This window comes from Hipposideros armiger, unplaced genomic scaffold (genome assembly GCF_001890085.2).
Source record: "Hipposideros armiger isolate ML-2016 unplaced genomic scaffold, ASM189008v1 scaffold_43, whole genome shotgun sequence".
NCBI lineage: Eukaryota > Metazoa > Chordata > Mammalia > Chiroptera > Hipposideridae > Hipposideros > Hipposideros armiger.
The window spans coordinates 2,543,630-2,568,077 of record NW_017731393.1 but is presented as its reverse complement, the minus strand read 5'-3'; the positions used below and the strand labels follow the sequence as shown (position 1 = coordinate 2,568,077).

Genomic DNA, 24,448 nt, shown 5'->3' with positions numbered 1-24,448 from the left:
CCCCCCGCCGCCACCACCACGGACATGCAGCGTTCGCACCCAGGCCGGTCTCCCCCTTCCTCAGAAACCTGGACGGAGGTGAAGTCGCTCAGCTCACCTGGTGCGGTTGGCGTGTGTGTCTTCCTTGCCTTGAGCTTTCTTCCGCTTTTGGAGTGAGCGAGGGCACACCCCACATGGGGACAGGTCCAGGCAAAGCTGAGAGGAGGCAGGCGCTCCAGGGAGTGGGGTCCAGCTTAGCGCCCCTGCAGCCGGCCTGCTGGCCAGCGGTGTAGCCTGGCCCGAGAACACAGGCCCGGTGTGCCCTCACCACGGAGCGGCAGGGCCTCGGTCACGGGGGTGGCCTCTGCATTTGCTCCTCTGAGCAGGTTTACACCATCAACATGCTGCCATTGGAGTGGCAGTCCCGGGGCCGAGCCGTCTGCTTCCTGGCGCTGCCCCGATGGGCACCCCAGCCCCATCTCAGGAGCAGTCGGGCTGTGTGCTTCTGCCCAGGACGTCCTCTCTGGCTGAGCTCAGGAGGCCTGGAACCCAGCAGTGCCCAGGAAACATGTGGAGTGAGTGGATTTGACAGGGTGGTGGTGGAGAACGTGTGACACTTCGGTCCCCTCCCCTTCTGGAGTTCTGTGGTGACAATTCAAGTGCTTTGGGAGCCATTTAATAGTGTTGCCCAAAAAAAGGCTTAAAAGGCCTCGCTGCTTTCCTTGCCATCTTTCCAGTTTGGAGTGGGCAAAGACTCTGCCAGGACCCTGGCAGCAGGACGAGGCGGCCTCCTGTGCCCTCTAAGCCCTGGCCACCAGCACTGGCCTGTCGCGGGGCCCACAGACAGGCACAGGGAGAGCCAGGAGCCATTGCAGCCGCCCAGCCATGCAGGAAGCCCTGTTCTCCACATCTGCGGGGAGGTGGACTCGCCCCTGTGAAGCTGATGTTCAAGCCCACATGCGCCAGAGAGCCCATGGCCCCTGCTCGTGGCAGGTGCAGTGACTTGCCCGCTGTGGGGCCTGGCCCCAGCTGGGCCTCACGTGTCAGCCCGATACTGCCTCAGAGACCAACATGAAACCAAAAGGGCCTCATTTGGTGGACAGACTATGTCTCCCTGGGGCCTGCCTTGCCCTGAGAGCCCCCAGCCCCACTGTCCCCACCGTGGAGTGACAGTTGTTGGAGAGTTAGGGCAGCTGGTTTCCTGAGAGCCAGCATCCACAAAGTCTGTTCTCTCAAGAAGCTGTGCAGCAAGCTTTACAGGTTTCCTCTTCACACTGCCTGCACTGACGGGGGACAGTTTTCCTAAATGCACAGGTCCTTGTCAGTCCTGGCCTGTGCCCTCACTTCCAGCCAGTCCTGCAGGTCAGAGCATGCCCTCCGGGTCGGCCACCGCCCCTTTGGGGCTTGCTTCTCCCATGGCCTCACCCACCGGACTCAGGTGGGCCCACTGCCCTGCAGGTCCCTCCTCAGGCCCAAGCACTGGCTCCCAGCACCCCGTCTCTGGCCTCCTCCCTGTCTGTGAAACTGTCTCAGCTCCCACGTGACCCGGAACTCCCAGGCCCTCTGCAGAGGCAGAACGGGCACCCATCCTGTTCCCCAATGCCACTTCCACAGTGGGGTGTCCCTGAAGGCCTCACTGGAGTCTCAAGTGGGTTTAGAAGGAAGCCCTTCCCACCCCTTCCCATGGGCACCCAGCTCTGAATGTCACCGTGAGCCTCAGGGCCGGCCTTGAACCCGCCCTTTCTGGGCTCCTCTGCCCTGCCCATCCCCCCCACACACACACACCGTCTCTGCTCACGGCGCCTCCCTCTGACCCGGGCAGTAAAATGCTGGTTCAGTCGGCCCCTCCTGTGGCTGCCGGTCCACCCTCCCACAGCCCAGCTGTGCTGTCACTCCTGGTGCTGCTTCAGCATCTGTTAGGTTGGCCAGAGGTGGTGGCCACCAGCAAGCATATGGAAGGGTGTCACCGATCTTTCTTAAAAGAGGGAACAAAAAGGAAAAACGAAGCCAAGGAATTTGCTTTTGGTGTTGTAAGTTGGGGAAGATGAGAAAAAGCAGCAACCTCAGTGATTAGGTTATACCCCGAAGAAAAGGAGCTCAGCAGGGCCTTTCCTCTGCCCAGCAGCCTGGCAACACCCTGCCGTCCCAGTGCCACCTCCCAGCAAACAGCTGTCTTTTTGTGCCCCACTCATTGTTGGCACCCGGAAACAAAGCTCGGCTCGCCTGCAGCCCGTCAGAAGGCCGCACTGTGTACTCACAGGAGAAAGCTGGACCTCAGGAGCTAAACCCATGTGATCAGCTCGAAGCCCAGGGGAGCCACCTGGCCAGCTGCAGCTCCCTGGGGCCAGCGAGGGCACCGAGCACAAGCCTGTGTTCACCCCTCAATGGTTTCTCAAGTGAAACAAAAGTAAGTCTTCCCAAGATCATTGCCCTGGCGTGTTCCCAAAAGCTAGAACAAAGGACTGAACAGTCAGGACCCGGGTAACTCCGACAACATGAAGAGGAAATAGTGCAGCGATGGCTTCTTTAATAAACATCTGCGTAGTCTGTACGCTGTCGCGTCACAGTACCAGGCGACGTACTAAAGGTGCCACATGCAGAGCCCGTGGCGAAACCAAGCCTAAATAATGCGTAATATAAACTCGACTTTCTGCTGGGATTTATATAAAACATTACAAAATACTTCTGCCCAAAATTTTTACGTTTTGAAAGGGAACTAAAACCCTAGGAGGCGGTTTTACAGACGTTTTTTAGAGTGGAAATACATACAGGCCGGCTGCTTTCAGGTCAAATTCCTGTGGCCTGGGGGGCTCCAGGCCGTTCGGGGACCTCTGGTGTGCACTACGGTGCGGGGACGCTCTCCGGGACACCCGCCTCAGCCTGGAACCTCCATCCACGTCTCAGGCGGCAAGCTGGGCCCAGCGCCTGCTTTGGCACTGCAGGGTGGGTGGCAATGCTGCTCAGCGTCCCCCACCCTTCCTCCCTATGGCGGGCAGGCGGTACTGCTTCACGTCAGGCGTCACGTCCTTCTGCATGTCTGTCTGGTGAGGGAAGCGGCAGACGTTCAGTGGGGGGCACGAGGACTGCACGAGCGGCCGCTGAGGGGCGCTGGTGAGGTCACTACCTTCTGGTTCGCGCCCACACACTTCAGGGGCCTCAGCTCTGGGACCTTCCGGTTCCCTCCCAGTCCGAACACTGACTGCAGCGCCGGGCTGGAGTATGACAGCTGGGTCACTCCTGGGAGCTTCAGTGTGGGCAGTTCTGTCAGGCAGGCCGGTCCTTGTCTCTTGGGACAGCCCCCCTCTTGCTTTAGGGGCTGTTGCTTGAAACAAAACACAGGTCAGCTGAGCCACCATGGTGTCTCCTCCACAGAAAGTAGGAAAAACAAAGGAGGCTCTTTTGTGCCACTTTTGCCTAATACAGCTCCTTAACCTTGAGTGCCCCAGCCACCCAGAAGTGAGGTGGCCGCTCACTCGCTCGAGTCCCACTTCAGGCCCCGTGCTGAGCCCGCCCCTGGGTGCCCCCTGGGCCTGGCTGGGCCACCTGGGGAGGCTGTGCTGACAGCGTGTCGCAGCACTCCAAGGACCCAGGCCAGGGGCTGCTTCCTGCTCTGACTCCCTGAGGTCGGCCACATCCACCTGCCACCTGCTCCTATGCAGCTGGTGAGCTAAGAATGGTTTTACCTTTCTTAGCAGCTGAAAATTTTTTCATGGCATGTGAAGATTACATGAAATTCAAATTTCAGTGTCCACCGTCTTACTGACACAGCCCGCCTTTCGTTTATGTACTGTCCATGGCATGGCACCACAGCAAAGAGTGGGCAGCTGTGACAGAGACTTTCTGGCTCGTAAAGCCTAAAATGCTCACTCTGGGGCCCTTACAGACAAGCGTGGGCCTAGGCTCCGACTGCAGGTGAGGCCTTGGTGGGGACTGGCATGAGTGACACGGGGGACAAACCTGACCAGCTGGGAGGGGAGGTTGAGCAGGGGCAGCAGCTAGGAGCAAAGTGAGGGTGGCTCAAGCCAGGAGAGGCGTGTCCACAGTTGGGGCCTGAGCAGCTGAAGGGGAGCTGCCTGTACCTTTGGGGTGAAGACGAGGGAGAAAAGCAAGTTTGGGGGAAAGACTGGGAGATCGGGTGTGAACAAGTTTGCCCTTTAGAAACGCCAGTGGAGCCTTCACGCAGACACAGGAGCCCAGATTTCCGGAAGGCAGCCTGGCAGCAGACGTATCTGCGTCCTCAGTAGAGATACTCAATAAATATTGAATGAAAGATGAATGCTGGAAGGGCACAGTTATCACAGAGTTTGGTGCCCCTGGGACTATAAAGGCTGTGGGACTGAGCACACGCTACGTGAAAACCAAGGTGAGGATGGTGCCAAGTGAAGCCATCGTCTCTAAACCAGAGTGTGAGACCATCTGTGGTGGGACAGGACGACCCTCTGGGGTCTGTTGGGCTCACGGGGTGGTGGCCGAGCGCAGGCGGCATGCACTGCCGGGACTTGTCACTGGCTAGCTGGCACCTGGGCCAGTGTTTAGTGTCTCTGTGCCCCTGCTAGGGTCGGTCTGAGGACACAGGAGGGGACATCTGTGAGGCGCGTTGGCACAAAGCCTGCACCTGTGCCGGAAGAAGCCCACTCCCTCATCAGCCTGCTGCCACGGCATGTTGTCCTCGACCCTCAGCGAGTGGGGCGGAAAGGGTGAGGACAAGCAGAGCCGCACTCCTACGTCCTGATACACGGGGACGGCACCTGGCACGGTGTCAGGCCTTGCCGACAGGCCCTCACAGGTGGTGTCCTAATCAGTCACAGGCCACTGGAGGGCGTCCCACCCGGCTACGGCCCCTTGTCCAGCTGCTTTTCAGTCATACCTGCTTTCTGCCCTCCTTTGAAATCCACCACCTGTTACAGAGTGGTTCCGGTGCCTCAGGGCACTCTGGGAAGAAAGCTTTTCTGTGGCTGCCCAGAGCCTGCCTCTCAGTTGCCCTAAAGTAGTGGAGGAAGAGAGAATGGGGTGTCCCTGAGAACCCACGGCACCACCCCTCGCTTTCCTTATCTCCAAACTGGTCTATTATGTGCGTTGTCACTTTTTCGTTTCCACATGGCCTCGAGGAGCCCTTTCCTTTTCTGTCTCAGCCTGACGGTCTCGGCCGGGAGCAGAGAGGGCTTGTGGACCGCGGGCACAGCCCTGCCACAGGCCCGCACCCCTGCCCAGTGACCTGGGTTTGGGTCAGATGTCACCTCCACAGTCACACACACAGGCGTGGACAGAGGCCTAGGGTCAGATGCCCTCAGGGCATGGACTTCCAACGCCACGTGCCCCCACCATGCTATCAACCTCACTGCGAGCCCCCCCCCGCCCCGTTCACGCTGAGGGATGCCCTGCCTGCAGCCCCAGAGCCCTCGTCACGCCCTGCTTGTCCTGCTGTGGGGTCACCAGCAGCCTCCTTTGGGGAGGGGACACCAGAAAAGGGTGTGCGTTCTGAGAAGCACCTCCCGGTTCGGGACAGAGGGCGCTGTTCGTGGCACCCGCACGCACGCCACACGCTTGGGCAAGAGCCTGCCTACCTCTGTCCTTGGAAGCAGGGGTGCTTCAGGGCCTGCTGGGCAGTGACTCTCTCATCAGGGTCGTAGGTCACCATTGCGTGCAGGAGGGAGAGGCATTGAGGGGACAAATCGGCTGTCAGTAGAGGTATTCCTGACCCCTTTTTAAAAGGAAAATCAAAACTCATAGCTCTCGACCTGTATTAAAAGCCCAATGATAATAAACAATCATGCCACTATGCAAGCAGGTCACCATCGTGACTCTACAGGGACTTGACTGAGGGTGACAGTTTGTGACCTAAAAACCCATAGAATGGACCACACGAGAGTGGCCCTCGTGGAAAGGGGACTTGGGGGGATGGCGACGTGTCAGTGCTGGTTCTGGTACCGAGGCTGGTGGGGGGCTGTGTGGGGCCGGGCGCCTTACAGGGAACCTGTGCTTTCCGCTCAGTTTTGCTACGAACCTAAAACTGCTCTAAAATAAAGGCTATTTTTTTTAAAGTGGGGGGTGAAGTCTATTACGGTATAAAAGTAAGAAAATGATTTTTCCTCAAAAAGACATCACATTTCCGCCAAAGGAGAATGAAATACAATTTAAAAAAAGAAAGAATCCAAAATAGTTACCTGCCTCAGCCCACAGGGCCCTCCCTTGGAAGCCCCCACTGCCCGGCCTCAGCTTCGTCTCTGACCAAGACAAAGCCCAGAGGGTCCTGGTCAGGTGTCAGTGTGGCCAGCAGTGCGGGTGGTCGGGGCACGAAGCCCTCACTGCGAGTCTGTGCCTGGAACCTGTTCACCCAAAGGACTCTAAGTCCTGTATAAGTACCTGGTAACAAAAGCAGACTGCCCGGCCCTCAGCAAGGCGGTAAGAACTCTTCTGTGATGCTGAGGGGCAGCACCCCCAGGCTTCCAGGGGACCCCAACAAACCTGCATCCCTTCAGCAGCAGCAGGGACCCAAGTGGACTAAGGGGCTGCAGCCTGGCCCCGCCCGCCCTCGGTTCCCCCCTGCCACCAGCTCTGGCAGGGGGACAAATCTACAAGGGACTCTTGGGAGCACAGGGCACTTACTGTTTGAACTTGGTGAGGGTCTTCTCAGCAGGTGTGCCGACGACATCATGGATTTTTGAGATCTGGTCCAGCTCATTGGCTCCAGGGAAGAGGGGCTGCAGACTGGAAGGGTGTGACAAGGGGCTGTGGTCAGGACAGTCCCCTTCATCCTGGCCAGCTCTTAACCCTGAAGTCCTCTGACACCCTTCCAAGTTAATTTAAGGGATTTTGTTTTAGCACAAAATGAGGAAGGACCGTCGGTTGGCACTTTTAGCTTCCGTGAAACTGCCACTCAGCTTTCCAAAAATAACAAACTTTATTACCAACATGAATGATCTAGAATAAAAAGCAGGCATGTCCTGGGCACACACATCCAGTCTGTGAGGCGGGCAGCGGAGCGAGCAGGCGGGGGCGGCCGACCTGGGCCCCTGCCTAGCTGGGCTCTCACGTTCTGATGCACGTCGCCCAGATGCTAAATTCACCCCCATCCTTAACGCCCTGCTTGTCCCCAGGCCACGGCTCCGCCCAGCAGTGAAGCTGGGGGTGTGGGGGCCAGGAGGAGGTGAGGACTGGGGTGTTTGTTTTCCAGAGTGCCAGGAGGTGGCTCACCCTCACACCTTGGGTAGGCCCTGGGGGCCATCTGCTCACACACCTCCCAGGGTGGGCCCCGTGGGTAGCAGTAAGCACAGGTCTATTCGGTTCCTGAACTGGGTAATCAGTCGTTTCAGTGAAGAGCCCACAGGCCCCGGCCCGGGCGTGCTGGGAGGAAAGCAGTAACTGGCAGTGTTCTGTTCTCCATGACCAGCAAGCAAGGACAAGTGTCTGACAAAAAATCCATTTTCTGTGACGTTACAAACAACCAGAGTGCCAGCTGACTGTGAGAACTGCACTGCAAGGGAAGGGCCTGGCAGGAACCCGCGCTGGACGATCCGCCTTAGGACACGAGGCAGCCTCGCTCTACCTGGCAATCTCGAAGAACACGCAGCCGGCGCTCCACAGGTCCATCCTGGAGCTGTAGAACCCGTCCGTGAGCAGACACTCGGGGGCCCGGTACCAGCGGGTGGAGATGTATTCCGTGTACGGCTGCTTGGAATAGACACTCCGGCAGGACCCAAAGTCCCCTAATTTCAGGACGTCCTGCTGCTAGCGGGGAGAAAAGCAGGGACAAAGGGCATCTCATTGAGCAGCTGTTGTAATACAAGGCATTTCAAGTATTTATGCACTAACGGGGAAATTACTAGCATCTAAACTAGCTTGTAAAATACCATCACTGGCTTTATAAGCACCGGCGAGTGTCTCTAACGAAGGAGGAAGTGGCGTTTCTATTCAGTAGAACGTGTTTACCATTATCCTGGCTGTTTTACAAATGTTTCCAAATGTCTACAGATACTGGAAAGTTTTAAGTCACAGTGTGAGTCTACAAATGAACCAAGCCCTGGAGCCACAAGCCGTTCTGCCTCACACTGCCCACCACCCCTCAGGAGGGCTCACACCATGGGCTCTTTGGAGCAAGTCAGATAGACCAGGGAGACGGGTTTCCGGATATTTCTTCCATTTTCTTTACACTTCCCATGTGGGTGATAAAATACAGGTTGTCAGTGACTTCAAAGCCTCTGGCACCTACAGCCATGGTGAAGGTCAAACACAGCGTGTCTCCTGAAACTGTTGAGAACCCCAGTCCACTGGCCGTGGCCTCTGTCCCCACCGCCCCCACCAGGGGTTATTTCGGGCTCCTAGCACAGAGTAGGAGGTGTGTTAAAAGACAAACACAGTCTGAAGAGACAACACAAGCATCAGAACCAGACTCAGATATGGCACAGATTTCAGAATTTTAGAAGTATCAGGCAGCGAATTAAAACTAGCTATGATTAATCTGTTAAGGGCTCTAATGGAAAAAGTAAACATGTGGAGCTAGCTGAGTGGCTCAGTTGGTTAGGAGCGCAAGCTCTGAGCAACAGGGTTGCTGGTTCGATTCCCACATGAGCCAGTGAGCCGCGCCCGAGCTGAGCTGCCGCTGAGCTGCCAACAGGTAGCAGGATGACTCAGCTGGTGAGAGCACGTGCTCCTAACAAGGTTGCCGGTTCGACTCCCACAAGGGATGGTGGGCTACGCCCACCCACAACTAAGATTGAACACGGCACCTTGAGCTGAGCAGCCGCGAGCTGCTGCCAGGCAGCCAGATGGTGACTGGACTTGGAGCTGAGCTAGCTGTGCCCTCCACAACTAAGACTGAAGGACAGCTTGGCTGTTCCCCTTCCCCAATTCCCCAATACTGTTCCCCTTTCCCAATTCCCAAATAAAATCTTTAGGAGAAAAAAAAATTATTAAAAAAAAGAAAAAGTAAACATGCAAATTCAGATGCGGCAGAAAGATGCAAACTATAAGAAAGAATCAAAGGGAAATGCTACAAATAAAAAAACACTAACAGAAATTTCAAAAATGACTTTGATGGGCTCTTCAATAGACTAAACACAGCCAAGGAAACAATCAGGGAGCTGGAAGATATGCCCAGAGAAGCTCCCAAACTGAAAAGCAAAGAGAAAAAAGAACAGCAAAAATAGAACAGAACATCCAAGAACTGTGGGACAATTTCAAAAGGCCTGGCACACACACTATGACGTGGACAAGTCCCTAAGTAATGATGCCGAGTCAAAGAAGCCAGACCAAAAAAGAGTCCATACCAGCTAATTCCACTTAGAGAACATTCTAGCAAATGCAAACTAATTCTAGAATGACAGAAAGTCAGTCACTCTTTGCCTAGGGACAAGGGATGGGGAGGGAAGGATTGCTAAGGGGCAGGATGGCACTTTCAGGGTGATGGGCTTGTTAACTTGGTTGGACGGTGGTTTCATGGGTGAATACGTGGGCCCAAGCTCAGCACGCTGCACACTTAGACACGTGCTGCCGTGTGACTGGCTGTGGAGTGAGACAGGCCTGAGCTCCACTCCGGATTCTCCCACTTTAATATTCAGAGTGTCAGAATAATTTGAATGGCATTTGTTTTTGTATATAGTATGAGAAGGGTGCCGAAGAGTATTTTCTTCCAGATGTATGGTTATATTGGTGGCATTTATTAAATAAAAAACTTTTCCCAAACTGGGAGAAAAAAATATATAGGAAACATGGTACCCAGATATCTGGGACTGAAAGCATATCCAGTGAAAAGTGTTTTTTGTTTTGTTTTGTTTTGTTTTAAAAAAGATTTTTATTGGGGAATTGGGGGGATGGGAACAGTGCTGGGGAATTGGGGGAAGGGGAACAGACAAGTTGCTGTCGTTTTGTTCTTCAATGTAGTTGTGGAGGACGTTGCTTCACTGGCCCAAGTTGGCACCATCATGGCGCTCTTCCTGGGCGAGGCAGGTCAGTCGCGGGCTTCTGGACGGCCGCTCACAGCGGCTGCTGGCCGCTCACGCTGGCTGCTGGCTACACACGGTAGCCCATGGCAACCCACTGCAGCAGGGGCTGCAGCCTACGCCGTCTCCAGCGACTCACGGCAACCCAGCTCCAGGTTGAGCTGTTGTTCAGCATCTTAGCTGTAGAGGGCAGTGTCACTGGCCCTCATATGTGGGATCCGAACCAGGGCTCTTTGGCGTCCCAAGTCAGTTCTTAACCAAAGCGCCACTCGGCCGGCCCGTGAAAAGTTTTTATATTCTACCTTTATTCTGCTATCAATTTTTCATAGAAAAGTCCTTACCTTTATTAATATATTTTCTGGTTTTACATCTCTGTGAAATATTCCATTTCTGCGTTCAATATAAAAGGAAGGATAGAATTACTTGTACCTCATTCATTCAAATTCTCTTATGCTGCACTTGTACGGAATGTGAATACATTTTGTTAGAGAGCGCACCTGTGCATATGATCGAGGGATCTGCAGAGCTGGTACATATAGTGCATAATTTTTTTTGCTGGTAATGGGTGCCTTCTCCCTGTGCAATCAAGGAAATAGCCAAACATGGTTACCAATGGTACTTAGCCACTTTTCTGAAATAAAAAGTAGAATCCGTTCTTACTTAATGATGTGTGAACATCTAACTTCCTCTGTGAAGAATAATCTGAGGTAGTTTTATAAGAAACATGAAGTGTACCTACAGTCTACCGCTTAGAGCTGCACGTACTGGCAGGGCTCTGCCTGAAATCACAGCACGCGCGTTCTGGTCTCGGCAAGGACCGTAGGGGCAGTTTGGTCTGACACACCTGACTTGGGCCTGGGCCTTCCTCCAGGGCCCCCCCTTCAAACCGCTGACTCTGAAACATCAGGGTCACCTGTCAATCCAGGGTTTCCCTCTTCCCATCTAGATGGAGATTTTAAAGGGAGTAGACCACAGTTCAAGAAGCACCTTGTTTTAGAGCAAGAAGATGTCACAGCCCACCCTTCTCTGACAAAAGGCAGCACTCCTTTGGCACCTGCTGAGCACTCTGCACTACACCTTCCTCCCTGCAGCTCTGTATAATGCCCTGAACGCCCCACACTGCAGCAGCATCGGTTATCCTTGCTCCAGATGTCACATCTCACTTGATTTTAATTTCAAACGTGTTTTTTTCAAGCTGATGTTTTAAATCTGTAAAATAACCATTCTCACCTAACGATTCCAAAAAACCACTTCCCCAGCGTGAGCACATATCCCATTTGATATTTTTGGTCCTGCGTTTCCCGGCTGCCTTCCGCCCCATGTAGGGTCCCTCTTCAAGGAACACCCTTCCTTTCCTTCTGGGAACCCCCACCCTCCCGCAGCCCTGGGGGTGAGGACCAGGCCCTGCCCCAAGCTCCGTGAGCATCCCTGCCTGAGGAAGAGAAACCACTGAGGGAGTCAGGCGACCTCGTCTGTTTCAGCTATCCTGAGCAAGTCGATTGTTCCAAGTTAATTTCCACCAAGTATTCTCATCAAGAAGATTTTAAAGAATGTCACACACAATACTAGTAACTTAAAAATTTTTAAGTGAACACAGTGATAAACTATGGCATTCCTTGTCAGTACTCACTCAAGGAATATGGCTGCCAGTGTAGCCTGCACTATGACAGAATATCCAGCACACACACACCCCCCTACAAGAGCCCTGTCCCCAGGCCTGTGCCTGGCTTTGCTGCCCAGGCTCGGAGGTCCCCCCTGGCACAGTCAAATGGCCCATCGTCTACGCCTTGGCCAGAGGCTGTGCCCTGTGACACCACGTGTGCATACCTGCCATCGGTACTGTCCGAAGGAGAGCCCTGCAGGATGGCACTACTCTGCGAGGACAGAGGCCTCGATATGGGCAGAGGCGAGCAGGTGGGAGGGAGGTCAGGCTCAGTGTGGAGCTGGCCATCAGCAGACCCTCCCTCACCCTCCAGGACAACACTCAAGGACGGGGTCCCCCCGTTCTGCTCTGTGAAGCTGGCTCATCATAGGCAAGTGCTATAACTTCTGTGAAATTCAATTTCCTCACCTCCAAGATGGAGTTGAGCTCCACCATAAACTGTAGAATAATAACAGTAATAATGATAATAATAGCAGTAAATGTTTACTGAAGGCTCGAGCCAGGCACTGCTCTAAGCACCTTATACATACGAGGTGTGATCAAACAATATGGTGACTGTTTAAATTTAAAAAAAATTATTACAGTAAAAGACACATTGCCATTAAACCTTCTCAAAATACTCCCCCTCGCTTCGAACACACTTATCCCATCATTCTTGCCACTTTCTGAAGCAGTTCTGGAAGTCCTCTTTCGTGAGTGTCTTTAGTTGCGCTGTCATGGCTGCCTCGATGTCCTGAATCATTTTGACTTTGGGGAAGAGCCAGAAGTCTCATGGTGCCAGATCAGTGAATAAGGTGGATGAGGACACACCGTAATGTTTTTATTGGACAGAAATTGCTGTACCATAAGCTATTTGTGATATGGAGCGTTGTCATAATGGAGGATGATTTACGGCACACTTTAAAACACACCTTCTCTCGGGGGCCGGCCGAGTGGCTCAGTTGGCTAAGAACTCGCTCAAGAGTTTGAGCTCTGAGCAACAGCAGTTCGATGCCCGGCCTGAGCTGAGCTGCCAACAGGTGGCAGGATGGCTCAGCTAAATAAAATATAAATAAATAAAAAATAAAAGTAAAACACACCTTCTCTCAACCGTACCTCACACCAACTGAGTGCACTGAACAAGTTGAAACTTGTCACATTCTGTTACTAAGGCCTCGTGCACCGCTTCCTGGATTGAAAATCCCGGCCTTTCCGCTGGATGGCACTTGGCAGCAGCATTCATAGGATTGTTTGATCACAACAGAAAGGCTCCGTGTCAACGGCTTCTGGAACAGCCTGCGCTCCAAAAGCCGCCTGCTGGCTGGGATTTCTGGGCCGGGCCCTTCTGCGGCCAATGGAGGGCCTGAGGGGCTGGGTGGCCAAGTCTGCCGACAGGAGGAGACCGACAGGCAGAGGTGCCAAGGCAGGAGACCGCGTGCCCTGAGGCAGTCAGTGGTGGCCTCAGCAACCACAGTTCCTGGTTCCACTTCCCTGGAGGCCTGGCTGAGCTTTCTGTGAGAGACTGGGGCGGTTTTACAATAAACTCCTTCCTCTGTGTGTGAACTAGCCAAAAGGCTCGGCTCCTTGCACTGAAAGCAGCCTGAGACACTCAACGTCCAAAAACATCATCCAGGCGGACGACTGACACCTGTACCACACAGGGGACAGTGCTGGCCACTAAGAGGACACCAGTGATGGAGCCGACAGGGCCCTGCCAGAGAGCTGACACTCTAGTGACACTCTAGTGGAGACAGTCAGACAACAATGAAGAAGCAGATCTGTGTCAGGCAGAGCGCGTGCGTGAGATGGAGACAAGCCGGGGATGCAAACGGAGGACGGGAACGCGAGGTGAAGTAGTCACCGCCGCCAGGCTCCACAGGGACACCAGCCATGGGGGGAGGGCACCATGAACCACTAACACCAAGTAACTTGACGCCGTTACAAAAGGAGAGCAGGACGCGCTGCAGCGTAGTGAAGTAGCAGGTGCCTCTAATCAGGTTATATAGTCCTGATGCCCCTCACCCCCAGTGTTCCCGGAAGCCTCTCCTACCGCAGATGGCATGAGCCACAGCCATGAGCACATGGCACCCAAATAAACAAGCTGGACTGCTGACGGTGCAGCCAGTCCTCCATCCACCCCCTTCCTCACTCACGCTGATGGGCAGCTCCCTGAGAATTCTTCCAAAGTGACTGGCGGGCACAGCCCCATCTCCGTCTGTCTCCCCACCGGCACTCCCGCACCCATGCACACCTGCAGACGCGTCCCAACTCCTGTGTAGCATGCCAGACTTGAAAGCCAAAACGGCCTTCTTCAGGTTGTGTTCCAGATGTGGTTTGGGTCCTGCTGTGTCGCACCACTCGTGACAGATGGTTTGGGCCTGAGTCATGGGGGCTGGTAAGAGGAGAAAACAGCATCCACTCTGAGGGCGCAGATCATGGCAGAAGCAGCATCCTATCCTGGTGGCTGTGGTGTGGGTCTAGAGCTGGGGCTGCAGCAGCCTTGGTCACCCTGTTCTATTTCCTAGAAGCTAGGCCTGGAGTGTTTCTTAGTCCTCCCAGCGAGTCTGTCAGCTCCCCATGCCACGTAATAAAACCCCTTCGGTTAAAACGCGGGAATAGATGCTGCTGTCTGCAACTGACAGGAGCCATCGACATGCCCGTCGGCCCTTTCGTGTCTGAGCATCAACCAGAGAAGTCCTCAAGCTGGCGCTGGGCCCGGAGTTGTCTGTCATCTGAGAGGACACGACAGAAGTTACGAGTGACTGTTTGGAAGCTTGTACAGCAATTCAGCATTGCTGTGATATCCAAACACAATGGTCATTTTTCTGGTAATCAACTTTTCTCGTCTTTTACAAGTGTTTTGGCCCACAACAGATTAGGAAAAAAACCAAACCTGGACTTTCACTATTGATACACCGGTTTAACCACCAATCGAAAGACAGCTTCCCCTGCCTTAAACCCCACGGAACTCAGGATCACCTGAACTCTCCCTGGGCCCTGTGCGCCCCGCCAGCCCTGCCTACCTCGCTTCCTCCGGCTCTCCTCATGCTCCAGCCACAGTGGCCTCTTACCCATGGTGGCCGCGGGGCTTTGGCACGAGCTGTCCCTCTGTCTGGAACACTCTGCCCCATCACACTCTAACACTCATCGCCCTGTCTGGGGTTCTTCATCCTTTGTTTTGCAGTCTCGCCCTCATCAGTATGAGCTCCAGGTAGCTGTGTCCCCACCTGGAGAACAGCCCATGGCAGGTTACATTCGGTCCTGCATTTGTCCAATTCTGCTGCTTTCCGGCGAGCCTGTGCTTCTCTAGCCCACAACACCGCTGCCTCACCTGACACCTACCAGACAGCAAGCAATTCATTTTCTCTCATGATTTTACTTTCATATAGTTACCGCTACAGCAGCCTACACACGCTCTGCTTTCACAAACTACATAATCTATGCTCCTTCTCTACCTTCCCCAGACCCTGCAAGCTGCTGTGCACGTAAGGGGACAACTCGGTAAAGACTGTCGGGTCATTCTCTCATTTCATGCACTGGTTCTTCGGTATTTAACAGCGCTAGGCAATATGCTCATGGTCCAAGGGAGGAGTAATAGGAGTGAAATGAATCCTTATTCTAGTAGAAAAGGCTTCGGTGATTGGTTTGGTTTTCAGTAAGTCAGTATCACCAGCCAGAACAAATAATTAGTGTCTATTCATCTGAGGCACTGGCTGGGGTCAGAACAGAGGCCCCGGGGAGCAAGAGGGCAGAATGGTTAAGGTTTCAGGATCAGGCTTGAGTTTAAATTCTGGCTCTGCTATTTATCAACAACTTAACTTTGGGCTATTACTTAACCCTTCAAGCCTCCATTTCCTCATTCTGTAAAAGGGGATGATAAGTGCCAACCACACGAGGTTGACAAGAGGCTGCACATGTGGTTACAAACACGCACTCGGGTGAGTTCAAACCCCACCCAGTTCTAACACTTACGAGGCACAAAATCGGGGCAAGTTACTATCTCTCTGTGCCTCAATTTCTTCATCTTTAAAGTGAGGATAGTGACAGTATCTGCCTGCTAGGGCTGCTGTGAGGGTAAGACGAGTTAACTCCTATAAAGTGCCGGGCACAATGCCTGGCAGGTGGCAGCATTCAGGAGCTGCTGGCTATCACCATTGTCACTGTGTTTCATCAGTTCTAAGGCAGACCTTTTTCTTCTCACAGTTTAATAATTCTCAGATCAGGATGCAGAGTCCAATATTTAGTATCTTACAATCGGTGTCAGCATTTTCCCCATGTTTTAATATCTTGGAAACTAGGACGCCCCTTACCACCAACGCCATCTCAGATTCAGTACACTGAGCACGCACCCAGCCTGAGGACAACACTCGGCGTTAATGTAATGGGCAAATGTCCACTGATCTCTAATATCAGAGCCTGTTTTCCAGTCTCTTTTTGTAGACATACTGAAAGAAATGGATGTGATCTCTCCAATTATACCATTCACCCACTACTGAAAATTAGATATTTATTTCTAAACAAAGCTTTTTTTCAAATGTCTAAACACATAGAAACTTGCCAGAAATTATCCCCTCCCCTTGAGTTTTGAAATATGACACTCCAGGAAGCAACACTCACAATTCTAATATAAGATATACCTCTTCTACCCAGATAACTGTTATGAAACAAAGGAAGTGATTACGCAGGGTCATTAAGAAGTAAAATGTTGACTTAGTGGAAAAAGATTATTGTAAGGGAGCTAGTAGAGTATGTTTCTCTTGCTTGTACCCGGGCCCCTAGCCTCCTGCTCTGTTGGACACACACACAGAGGACACTGGAAGAGCCTGCATGGGACAGCGCGTGGGGACACACAATCGCACAGAAACACCTCATTGAAGCGTGTCAAGTGAGACTACCAGGCAGTGAGTTTACTCCTTGAACATGAACTCTTCCTGTTGTAATCATTTTAAATGGGACTTTTTATTTTATTTTTATTTTTTTAAAGATTTTTATTGGGAGATTGGGAACAGACAAGTTGCTGTCCTTTTGTTCTTCAGTCTAGCTGTGGAGGACGTTGCTTCACTGGCCCAAGTTGGCACCATCATTGCACTCTTTCCGGGCGAGGCAGATCAGTCACCGGCTTCTGGACGGCCACTCACTGCTGGCCGCTCACGCTGGCTGCTGGCTACACACGGTAGCCCATGGCAACCCACCTGCCGTTGCCGTTGCCGGCGACTCACGGCAGCCCAGTTCCAGGTTGAGCTGTTGTTCAGCATCTTAGCTGTAGAGGGCAGTGTCACTGGCTCTCATATGTGGGATCTGAACTGGCGCCCTCTGGTGTCCCAAGCCAGTTCTTAACCAAAGCGCCACTCAGCCGGCCCCTAAATGGGATTTTTTTAAGGAACACCTGCTTCGGGCCTGCCGAGTGGCGCGATGGTTAAGAACTCGCTTGGGATGCCAGAGGGCCCCGGTTCGGATCCCACATATGAGGGCCAGTGACACTGCCCTCTACAGCTAAGATGCTGAACAACAGCTCAACCTGGAGCTGGGCTGCCGTGAGTCGCCGGCGACAGCGTGGGCTGCAGTCCCTGTGGCAGTGGATTGCCATGGGCTACCGTGTGTGGCCAGCAGCCAGCGTGAGCGGCCAGCAGCCGCAGTGAGCGGCCGTCCAGAAGCCGGCGACTGATCTGCCTCGCCAGAGAAGAGCGCAATGATGGTGCCAACTTGGGCCAGTGAAGCAACATTCTCCACAACTAGATTGAAGAACAAAACGACAGCAACTTGTCTGTTCCTCTTTCCCCAATTCCCCAGCGCTGTTCCCATCCCCCCAATTCCCCAATAAAAATCTTAAAAAAAAAAAAAAAAAGAACACCTGCTTCACTTTCCTACCTTTCCTGCCAGTGTTTACGGAGGCGGTGGGGTCACCCTGCCCACTGTGTGGCTCTGTCCCTCTAACCTATGTTAGGGAGTCCGGAGGCTTGCAACCAGCTGTTCAGGCTGCTCTCGTGTGTTTTGGTCTCATGTACGTGCTTATATCTTCAAGCCCCTCCACGATGAGGCTGTTACTCATCACGTTCTGCTACCGCTGGTGTGCCAAGCTCTAGAACTTCCTTCTAAGAGCTCTATTTTTAATAGATTTTAGATCAAGAGACCAGATGTTTGTTAGAAATGTACTTAAAACAAGATTAAACCTGAGTTTACCTATGAATAAAATATACAAGGTCAGTTACTTATAAGAAATACCATATATTTCCAGATAGAAGGGAATATCCTATTTTCCCAAAAAGATCCAAAAGCTTTTGGATCCAAAAGTTTTACGTCAGCTTTTACGGATACAGAAAAATGTACTAAACACACATATTTTAAACCACATGTAAAATCTATTAATTTGCTATAAAGCTTTTTTCCAATCTCCCACTTCATAGAAACAATTTTATGTGCACTCTTCACATCCGAGTCTTCACTGCAGGAACAGCCTGTGGATCTGAAAGTTCTCCCTAGCGTGCCATCTTCAGTTCTTAAATCATCTGTGATGCTGTCACTAAAGTTCTATCCCAAGCCCTAAGTGGTCACTCACGTGACATTAAGGAGGATGATTCTTTTCGTTTGTCCAACAGGCATAATGTGATCTGTAAAATGTAACACTTCCCGCGCTGCTTGCTCATTTGTCCTGACATCTACACAACAGTGAGGTCACACCCCCAGGGGCGTTTGCTAAAATGTGGGCCGACCATCTACCTCCTGCCCTCCAGTTCCCTCAGGTGACCTCTGTAAGCCACCAAAGCCAAGCTGACAGAGGTCCACCTGGGTCACCGTGCTTTCCGAAACACAGTGCCTCATTGTTCAAAAGAAAGTAAAGAATGAGCAGCCTGTAATATGGAGTCTTTGTAAGGAGGGTCCCTCTCATCGGAAGGTTATTTGGGGGAATGCCCTGCCTTATGCTGAGGCATGGAACAGAAGGCCCATCAGTAGCCGAGGTGGGGAGGGCTATGACCCTCAGAGTGGGACAGGCCTGGGTGCACAACCCCTGACATGGGGCCCACAGTGAGGAGGGCCCGAGCTGGCCCCACTGTCCTCTGCCCCGTCCTCATCCATGTCACCGGCCAGTCTGATGGCCTGGCATCTGCTTCTCCTTGCAGCTCTGTTCCGAAAAGACGAGATTGCCAGAAAACGCCCTCCCAAGGTGATGCAGCCTGGCACTGCTTGTGCACAATTACTGTGCAACAGGGACTGAAGATTCTGGGAACTAGAAGTATGTGTTAACCACAAGCTTTAAAAGATCATCTTAGAGTAGCTTTCAAATTATTCTACCTACCTTGTATTAGCTCATAAATATTCATGTCCATAAGTTCACATATTAGAGCAAGAGAACCAGATTTTCTGTCACTGAAGAAAAAAGCAGGGTTTTAAAATGATTTTTCATGTCTTAATCAGAAAATATAGTCAATATTTATTTGTAAACATATCTGGTAAAAATAAAGCACTCCCACATCAGACAAAGACTGAAGTAATTTAATGCCTGAAATAGGAGTTTTAATTTTAAATCAGTATTTCAGGTAAAATTAATTTAAAATAATAGTAAAACCCTACTTTAAGAAAAAATTCTAAAAGCTGCCCTCTGTTTTTAAAAGAAATGTGTCTTAAAAATATAAAATTAACTCTCAGCAGAGAAAAGGAATGAGGCTGGGGACTTGACTACGCAGAACAAGCAAAGAAAGAGGAATGTAACTCATGTCCAGTGGTCGTATTCGTTTTAATTTACCTAAATCACTTCCATGTAATCGGGATACATTACAATGGGGTGAAAGAATCCAAACACCAGTCAGAGAAAAGGGAGAAAGGCGAGTGACTTCACCCTGGGCGATGTCCAGCCTCTCACAGAGTGGGACAGCGGACTCTGGCTGAGCCGGCAGCTTCCCCTGAGTTCAAACATCCTGGAAGAGATCCACGCGCCCCATGCCGGGCAGCCCGCATTGCCCCAGACCTGGCTCAGGGTGTCTCGGGGGCGGGGGTGGGGGTCCCACTGTCTGTCAGGGTGTTAGGAGGCCCATTGCAATTCCGGACAAAAGCGCTTTGTGAAGTGCATAGAAGCACCTTCCGCGCAAGCAGAGTTATGACTGTGACATGCTGGCTGCTGGCTCTAGACCCGGCCCAAACCGACGGCTCAGGACACAGCAGGCCAGGAAGCCACACAGCTGGGACAAGACAGCCAGCACATCCTGAGTCTGAAACGGCCTGACCACTGATGAAAATCTGCGCACTTTAGTTGCAGAGACTGCCGTTTCACGCTGGCTGGAAATGTCCTGCCTGCCGCTGGGGACACGCTGCAGCGAGCCTCGCATGCGCTTCCGCCTTCCGGGGACTCAGCACTGCACCTGGCCACCCACAGGCAGGCGGAATCCCAGAGTGCAGGGCACAGCTGCTAGCGCCTGGGGTCTCGTTGTGACCTGCCTTCCTAACTGAAGGTAAACTTTATGAAAACTGTTCTACAATTAGAACAGAAATGAGTGGGCCGGCTGAGTGGCTCAGTTGGTTAAGAACTCGCTCAAGAGTTTGAGCTCTGAGCAACAGGGTCACCGGTTCGATTCCCAGCCCGAGCTGAGCTGCCGCTGAGCTGCCAACAGGTGGCAGGATGGCTCAGCTAAAAAAACAACAAAAAACCAGAAATGAAAAATCTCTCCAAACCATATCAATTACAGTGAAAAGGGCTACATGAGACTGTGCAGAGGTGGCAACTGGCTGGGAAAAGTAAGTCCCATCCCTCGAGATGTGACAGCGGTGCTTTCCCTGTGGGTCGTAATCCATACTCCAGGCCTCAGTGCCCAGAGCTGCCACCGTCCCCACCGAAGCCTAACTGAGCTCCTACAGGAGAAGAGCCATGTCACTTATATATGCTTTTGTGACCTGAGCTACCTAAAAGAAGGCATTTCTGCATTAGGAAACAAATACATATCTGTCTGGATAAATGTGACTTTATATAAAATAAAAATTATTACTCTCTGAGCTACAAAGCAAATATCTAAAATGTCTACCATGGTTTTTCTCTCTTAAAAAGAGATTTAATCATTATCATCAAATTCAGATAATTTTTAAAGTCCCAAATATACTTACAAAACCACTTCATGCAACGTAAGAATGTTCGGGTGCGGATTCAGGCGCCTCAGTGCTTGTACCTCTCGTAGATTGTTCACTTGCTCAATACTATTGTGTAGGTAAAAATAAATAACTAATTTATCATTTAGGTCAATTTCAAAATTAGGGTTATTAAATCATTATTTGTTATCCATGATCACAACTGAAAAATATTTCAAGAAAGTTAATCATATTTTATTTTTCCCATTAGCAGTTGAAATTAAGCATATCACGTTTTTGCATGATCTTATAAAAATCAAGGTCCTTATAGCTTTGGACATATATTCAAATTTTTCCACCAAAGCTCCTGAAAGAATACCTTGGTAGTTTCTTTTAATAAACTTAGACACAGATATTAAAATTTCCTATTAATCAGTTTATGGGAACTAACCAACTGAGCAATGTAAATGCCATCTAAAACTAAGTATTTTAAATTTCGTAGAATAGATCCACCCTTCCTTCTTTTCGTTACTGTAGGTTCTGCATTGTTTCAATTTCATTCATCTGGTAACAGGTGTTCTCTCAGCAGGTGTGTCTGACTGCAGGTGTTTCTTTAAGGAGACTGCTCTGCCTGACACGTTCATATCCAGTGTCATGCCAGTAGAGGCTGGTTGCCAGAGGCTGGTGGCCTGAGGCTGTCACTGCCCTCCACAAAGACCCTTACAGGAGGACAGGCCTCCCTCCCAGAGGCAGGCCTACTGGGTCACACCCCGTCGGATGATTCCACCCACCACAGATTTCCATCGCAGAACTAATTCTGAAAGGAAGTAATGGTGAGAATCTTTTCTCTTTGAACTGGTGAAACTGTTCTACTAACTTTTAGCATACAGTATAAAGTTCGGCATTTTGTTTGCTTATTCAGAGTAGTTATATCCAATAGTATACTATTATTGTTCTAAATCACACGGCTGAATATTTTAAGTCTCTCATGCCAGCCGACAAACGGGAACCTGACAAGTAAGAAGAGCCTGAATAGTCTGAGTGTAAAAGTTTTAGGTCCCTTTTTCATTACTATCCCATTTCCCCCCTCACACCCAGGATGATATTCAAGATGTTAGCAACTTGTGGGCCATGGTCACAACCAACCAAAAAAGACACAGCCCACGCTGCTGGCACAGGGTCCTAAAGAGGGGCCCTGGCATTAGCCCTTCGGATACTGGAAAGAGGGGAGGCCTGGGGAGTGCTGGGCCAGCCACAAGGTGGGGGTGGGGCAGCACTCAGGAGGACAGCAGCTATTTACCACCCCGAACATGAGTCTTCCGCCACTGTGTCGCCACCATGGACGGCCACACTGGTGTGGACAGGGACCAGATCACGACATCGTCTGTTCACTGCATCGGCCTAGTGCCCAACCACCACTGCTCCTTACCAGCACTCGGCCCACAGAACCTACACAGCCCTAGAACAGTGCTTCCCCCAAGTATGTCCCACAGGACATTTTTTCTCTGGAAAATGCTTTGTGAAGAAATCTCATGCTCAGAAAACTTGAGACAGGCTTACTCCAGAGCCACAATTTATAGTTGATATTAAAAGGTTTCAAAGACCCTGAAAAATAAAGAAAACAGTTTCCCCTAATTTGAACCAACATTTCCCAAACTTTTTGGCTGCAGGGCCCCTTCTTACGTACTACTGAGTGAGGCACTATCCCTGAGAGCTGGGGTTCCAGGCGACACCCTGCTACAGACCATCCTTTGGCTGACATGATCGAAATAGCTGGGAGATCAATAAAGACACCAGTACGGCAAAAGGAAGAAAAAGACCTAGGAGAAGGTTCTTTTTGGGGGCACTTAGGCATCTTTCAATCCCCTTCCCTGGGGTCTGCATGGGAAGAGGCCACCAATGCTCTTCTCCAGGGTCCCACACAGTGAGGGGTCCCTGACTCAGGACCAGGCCGCCAAAGAGGCCCACCTCCACCTGCTGCCTGTCATGCCTCTGCCTGTGACATGCCGTAGGTCAGGGCTCTCAACCCGGGGACCTTGTCCCCAAGGGAACACTGTCCGGAGACAGTCTGAGTTGTCACAGGTAGGGAGCAGGTGATAGACACTGGCATTCAGTGGTGGTAGCCAGGGCCGATGCTAACATCCACCACGCACAGCCCTTGAACAAGGTCTACAACAAGGAGTAACCTGGGCCCAGGAGTCAGTAGCGTCCAGCCTGAGAAACCCTGCTTCAGGTGGAGAGAGCAGGAAACCGGCTGGAGCTGGCAACAATTCTAATTTTTTAACACCCTGTCGGAAAAAAGTTAGTTTTTAGAACCAGTAGTAAACAGCCATGTCATTCAGACAAACAAATATTCACCCTTCTCATCTTTAATATGAAAACAAGTTATCACACCCTCAAAGATATTTTGCTTATTGTAGACAGAAATATTTTATGCCTCCACAGGCATTTATTCAGAGATCATGAACTAATACAAATATTAGAAAGGCACATTTATCTGGGTATTGCTAGCCTTTGTTCAAATAACAGTGCTTAATAAAATTCAAATCAACTCTGTTCCTTCTTGTAAAAATCCATGAAAAAAGAAATCTAGAAGCAGCCATTTTTCTTTGCCTTGGAGTTGATTTGGATTTTTGGTCAGGTGACATTCAGTTTATTTTTTTTACTGTTCTGCTGGAAACAGAAACTATCATGGAACTGAACACATAGGAACGTAGGCAGCCTCTGCTTCCAGACGCAGCATATGGCATCTACCATGAATGGGTTTTTCTACAACCAGAAAAAGATTTTCATTACCAGGACTAAGTCTTTAAAAAATAAAGATGAATTGTGAAATTTCAACCTTTCACTTTATTGGAAGGATTTTATGGAAAATAAGTTTATCTAACCAATCCAATCTGTAGGAAGAAATTCCTCAGGGTGATGGGGAAAACAAGTGGTTAAACAGACACAGACAGAAAGTAAAGGGATGAAAAAAGTTATTTCATGAAAATGGAAACGAAAAAAAAAGCTGGGATAGCAATACTTATACCAGATAAAAAAGACTTTAAAACAAAGGCTATAACAAGAAACAAAGAAGGACCCAGTAATCCCACTTCTGGGTATTCACCCAAAGAAACCCAAAACATTGGAGGCGGGGCATGTCCATCCATATGTTCACTGCAACATTGTTTACAATGGCCAAGATGTGGAGGCAGCCTGGGTGTTCGCCAATGGAAGAATGGATAAAGAGGTGGTACATATATACAATGGAATATTATTGCTCAGCCAGGGAAGGGAATGGGTTCTTGCCATCTGTGGCAACATGGATGGACCTGGAGGGTGTTGTGCTGAGTGGAGTGTCAGACAGAGAAAGACAGATGCAACGTGATTTCGCTTATATGTGGAACCTAAAGAAAAAAATGAACAAACAAAACAGAAACAAACTCATAGATATAGAGAACATTTTGATGATTGCCCGATGGGAGGGGACTAGGGGTGTGGGGGAAAAGGGGGGAGGGATTAAGAAGTACAAATTTGTTGTTACAAAGTAGACATGGGGATGTAGGGTTATAGTCAATAATATTGTAATAACTGTGTATAGTGCCAGGTGGGTACTAGATTTGTTGGGGTGATAAATGGGAGGGGGTTTGGGGGAGAGTGAAAAAGGTGGAAGGATTAAGAAGTACAAACTGGTAGTTACAAAATAGTCATGCGATGAGTAAAGCACAGGGAATACAGTCAATGATATGCTAATAACTATGTATAGTGCCAGGTGGGTACTAGACTAGTCAGGGGTATCATTTCCTAAATTATATAAATGTCTAACCACTATGCTGTATACCTGAAATTAATATAA

At 50.8% G+C, this 24,448-nt stretch overlaps 1 protein-coding gene across 6 annotated transcripts in view; it reads right to left on the bottom strand.

Annotated features, from left to right (window-relative positions):
• Positions 1-2,479: 2,479 nt before the first annotated feature.
• Positions 2,480-24,448, bottom strand: part of MOK (MOK protein kinase) — a 36,280-nt gene continuing 14,311 nt past the window's right edge. The window contains exons 3-12 of one of the 6 annotated variants that reach the window (XM_019639411.1): positions 20,650-20,739; positions 18,854-18,924; positions 10,415-10,493; positions 10,259-10,307; positions 7,526-7,704; positions 6,586-6,687; positions 5,544-5,717; positions 4,847-4,961; positions 3,104-3,301; positions 2,480-3,020 (exon numbers count right to left, since the gene is read on the bottom strand). In XM_019639411.1, the coding sequence (XP_019494956.1) occupies positions 2,940-3,020; positions 3,104-3,301; positions 4,847-4,961; positions 5,544-5,717; positions 6,586-6,687; positions 7,526-7,704; positions 10,259-10,307; positions 10,415-10,493; positions 18,854-18,924; positions 20,650-20,739 (1,138 nt within the window). In that variant the 3' untranslated portion in view covers positions 2,480-2,939. Of the gene's footprint in view, positions 3,021-3,103; positions 3,302-4,846; positions 4,962-5,543; positions 5,718-6,585; positions 6,688-7,525; positions 7,708-10,258; positions 10,308-10,414; positions 10,494-18,853; positions 18,925-20,649; positions 20,740-24,448 lie in introns of all 6 variants that reach the window. The other 5 variants (XM_019639410.1, XM_019639412.1, XM_019639413.1 and 2 more) reach the window with 5 other exon arrangements.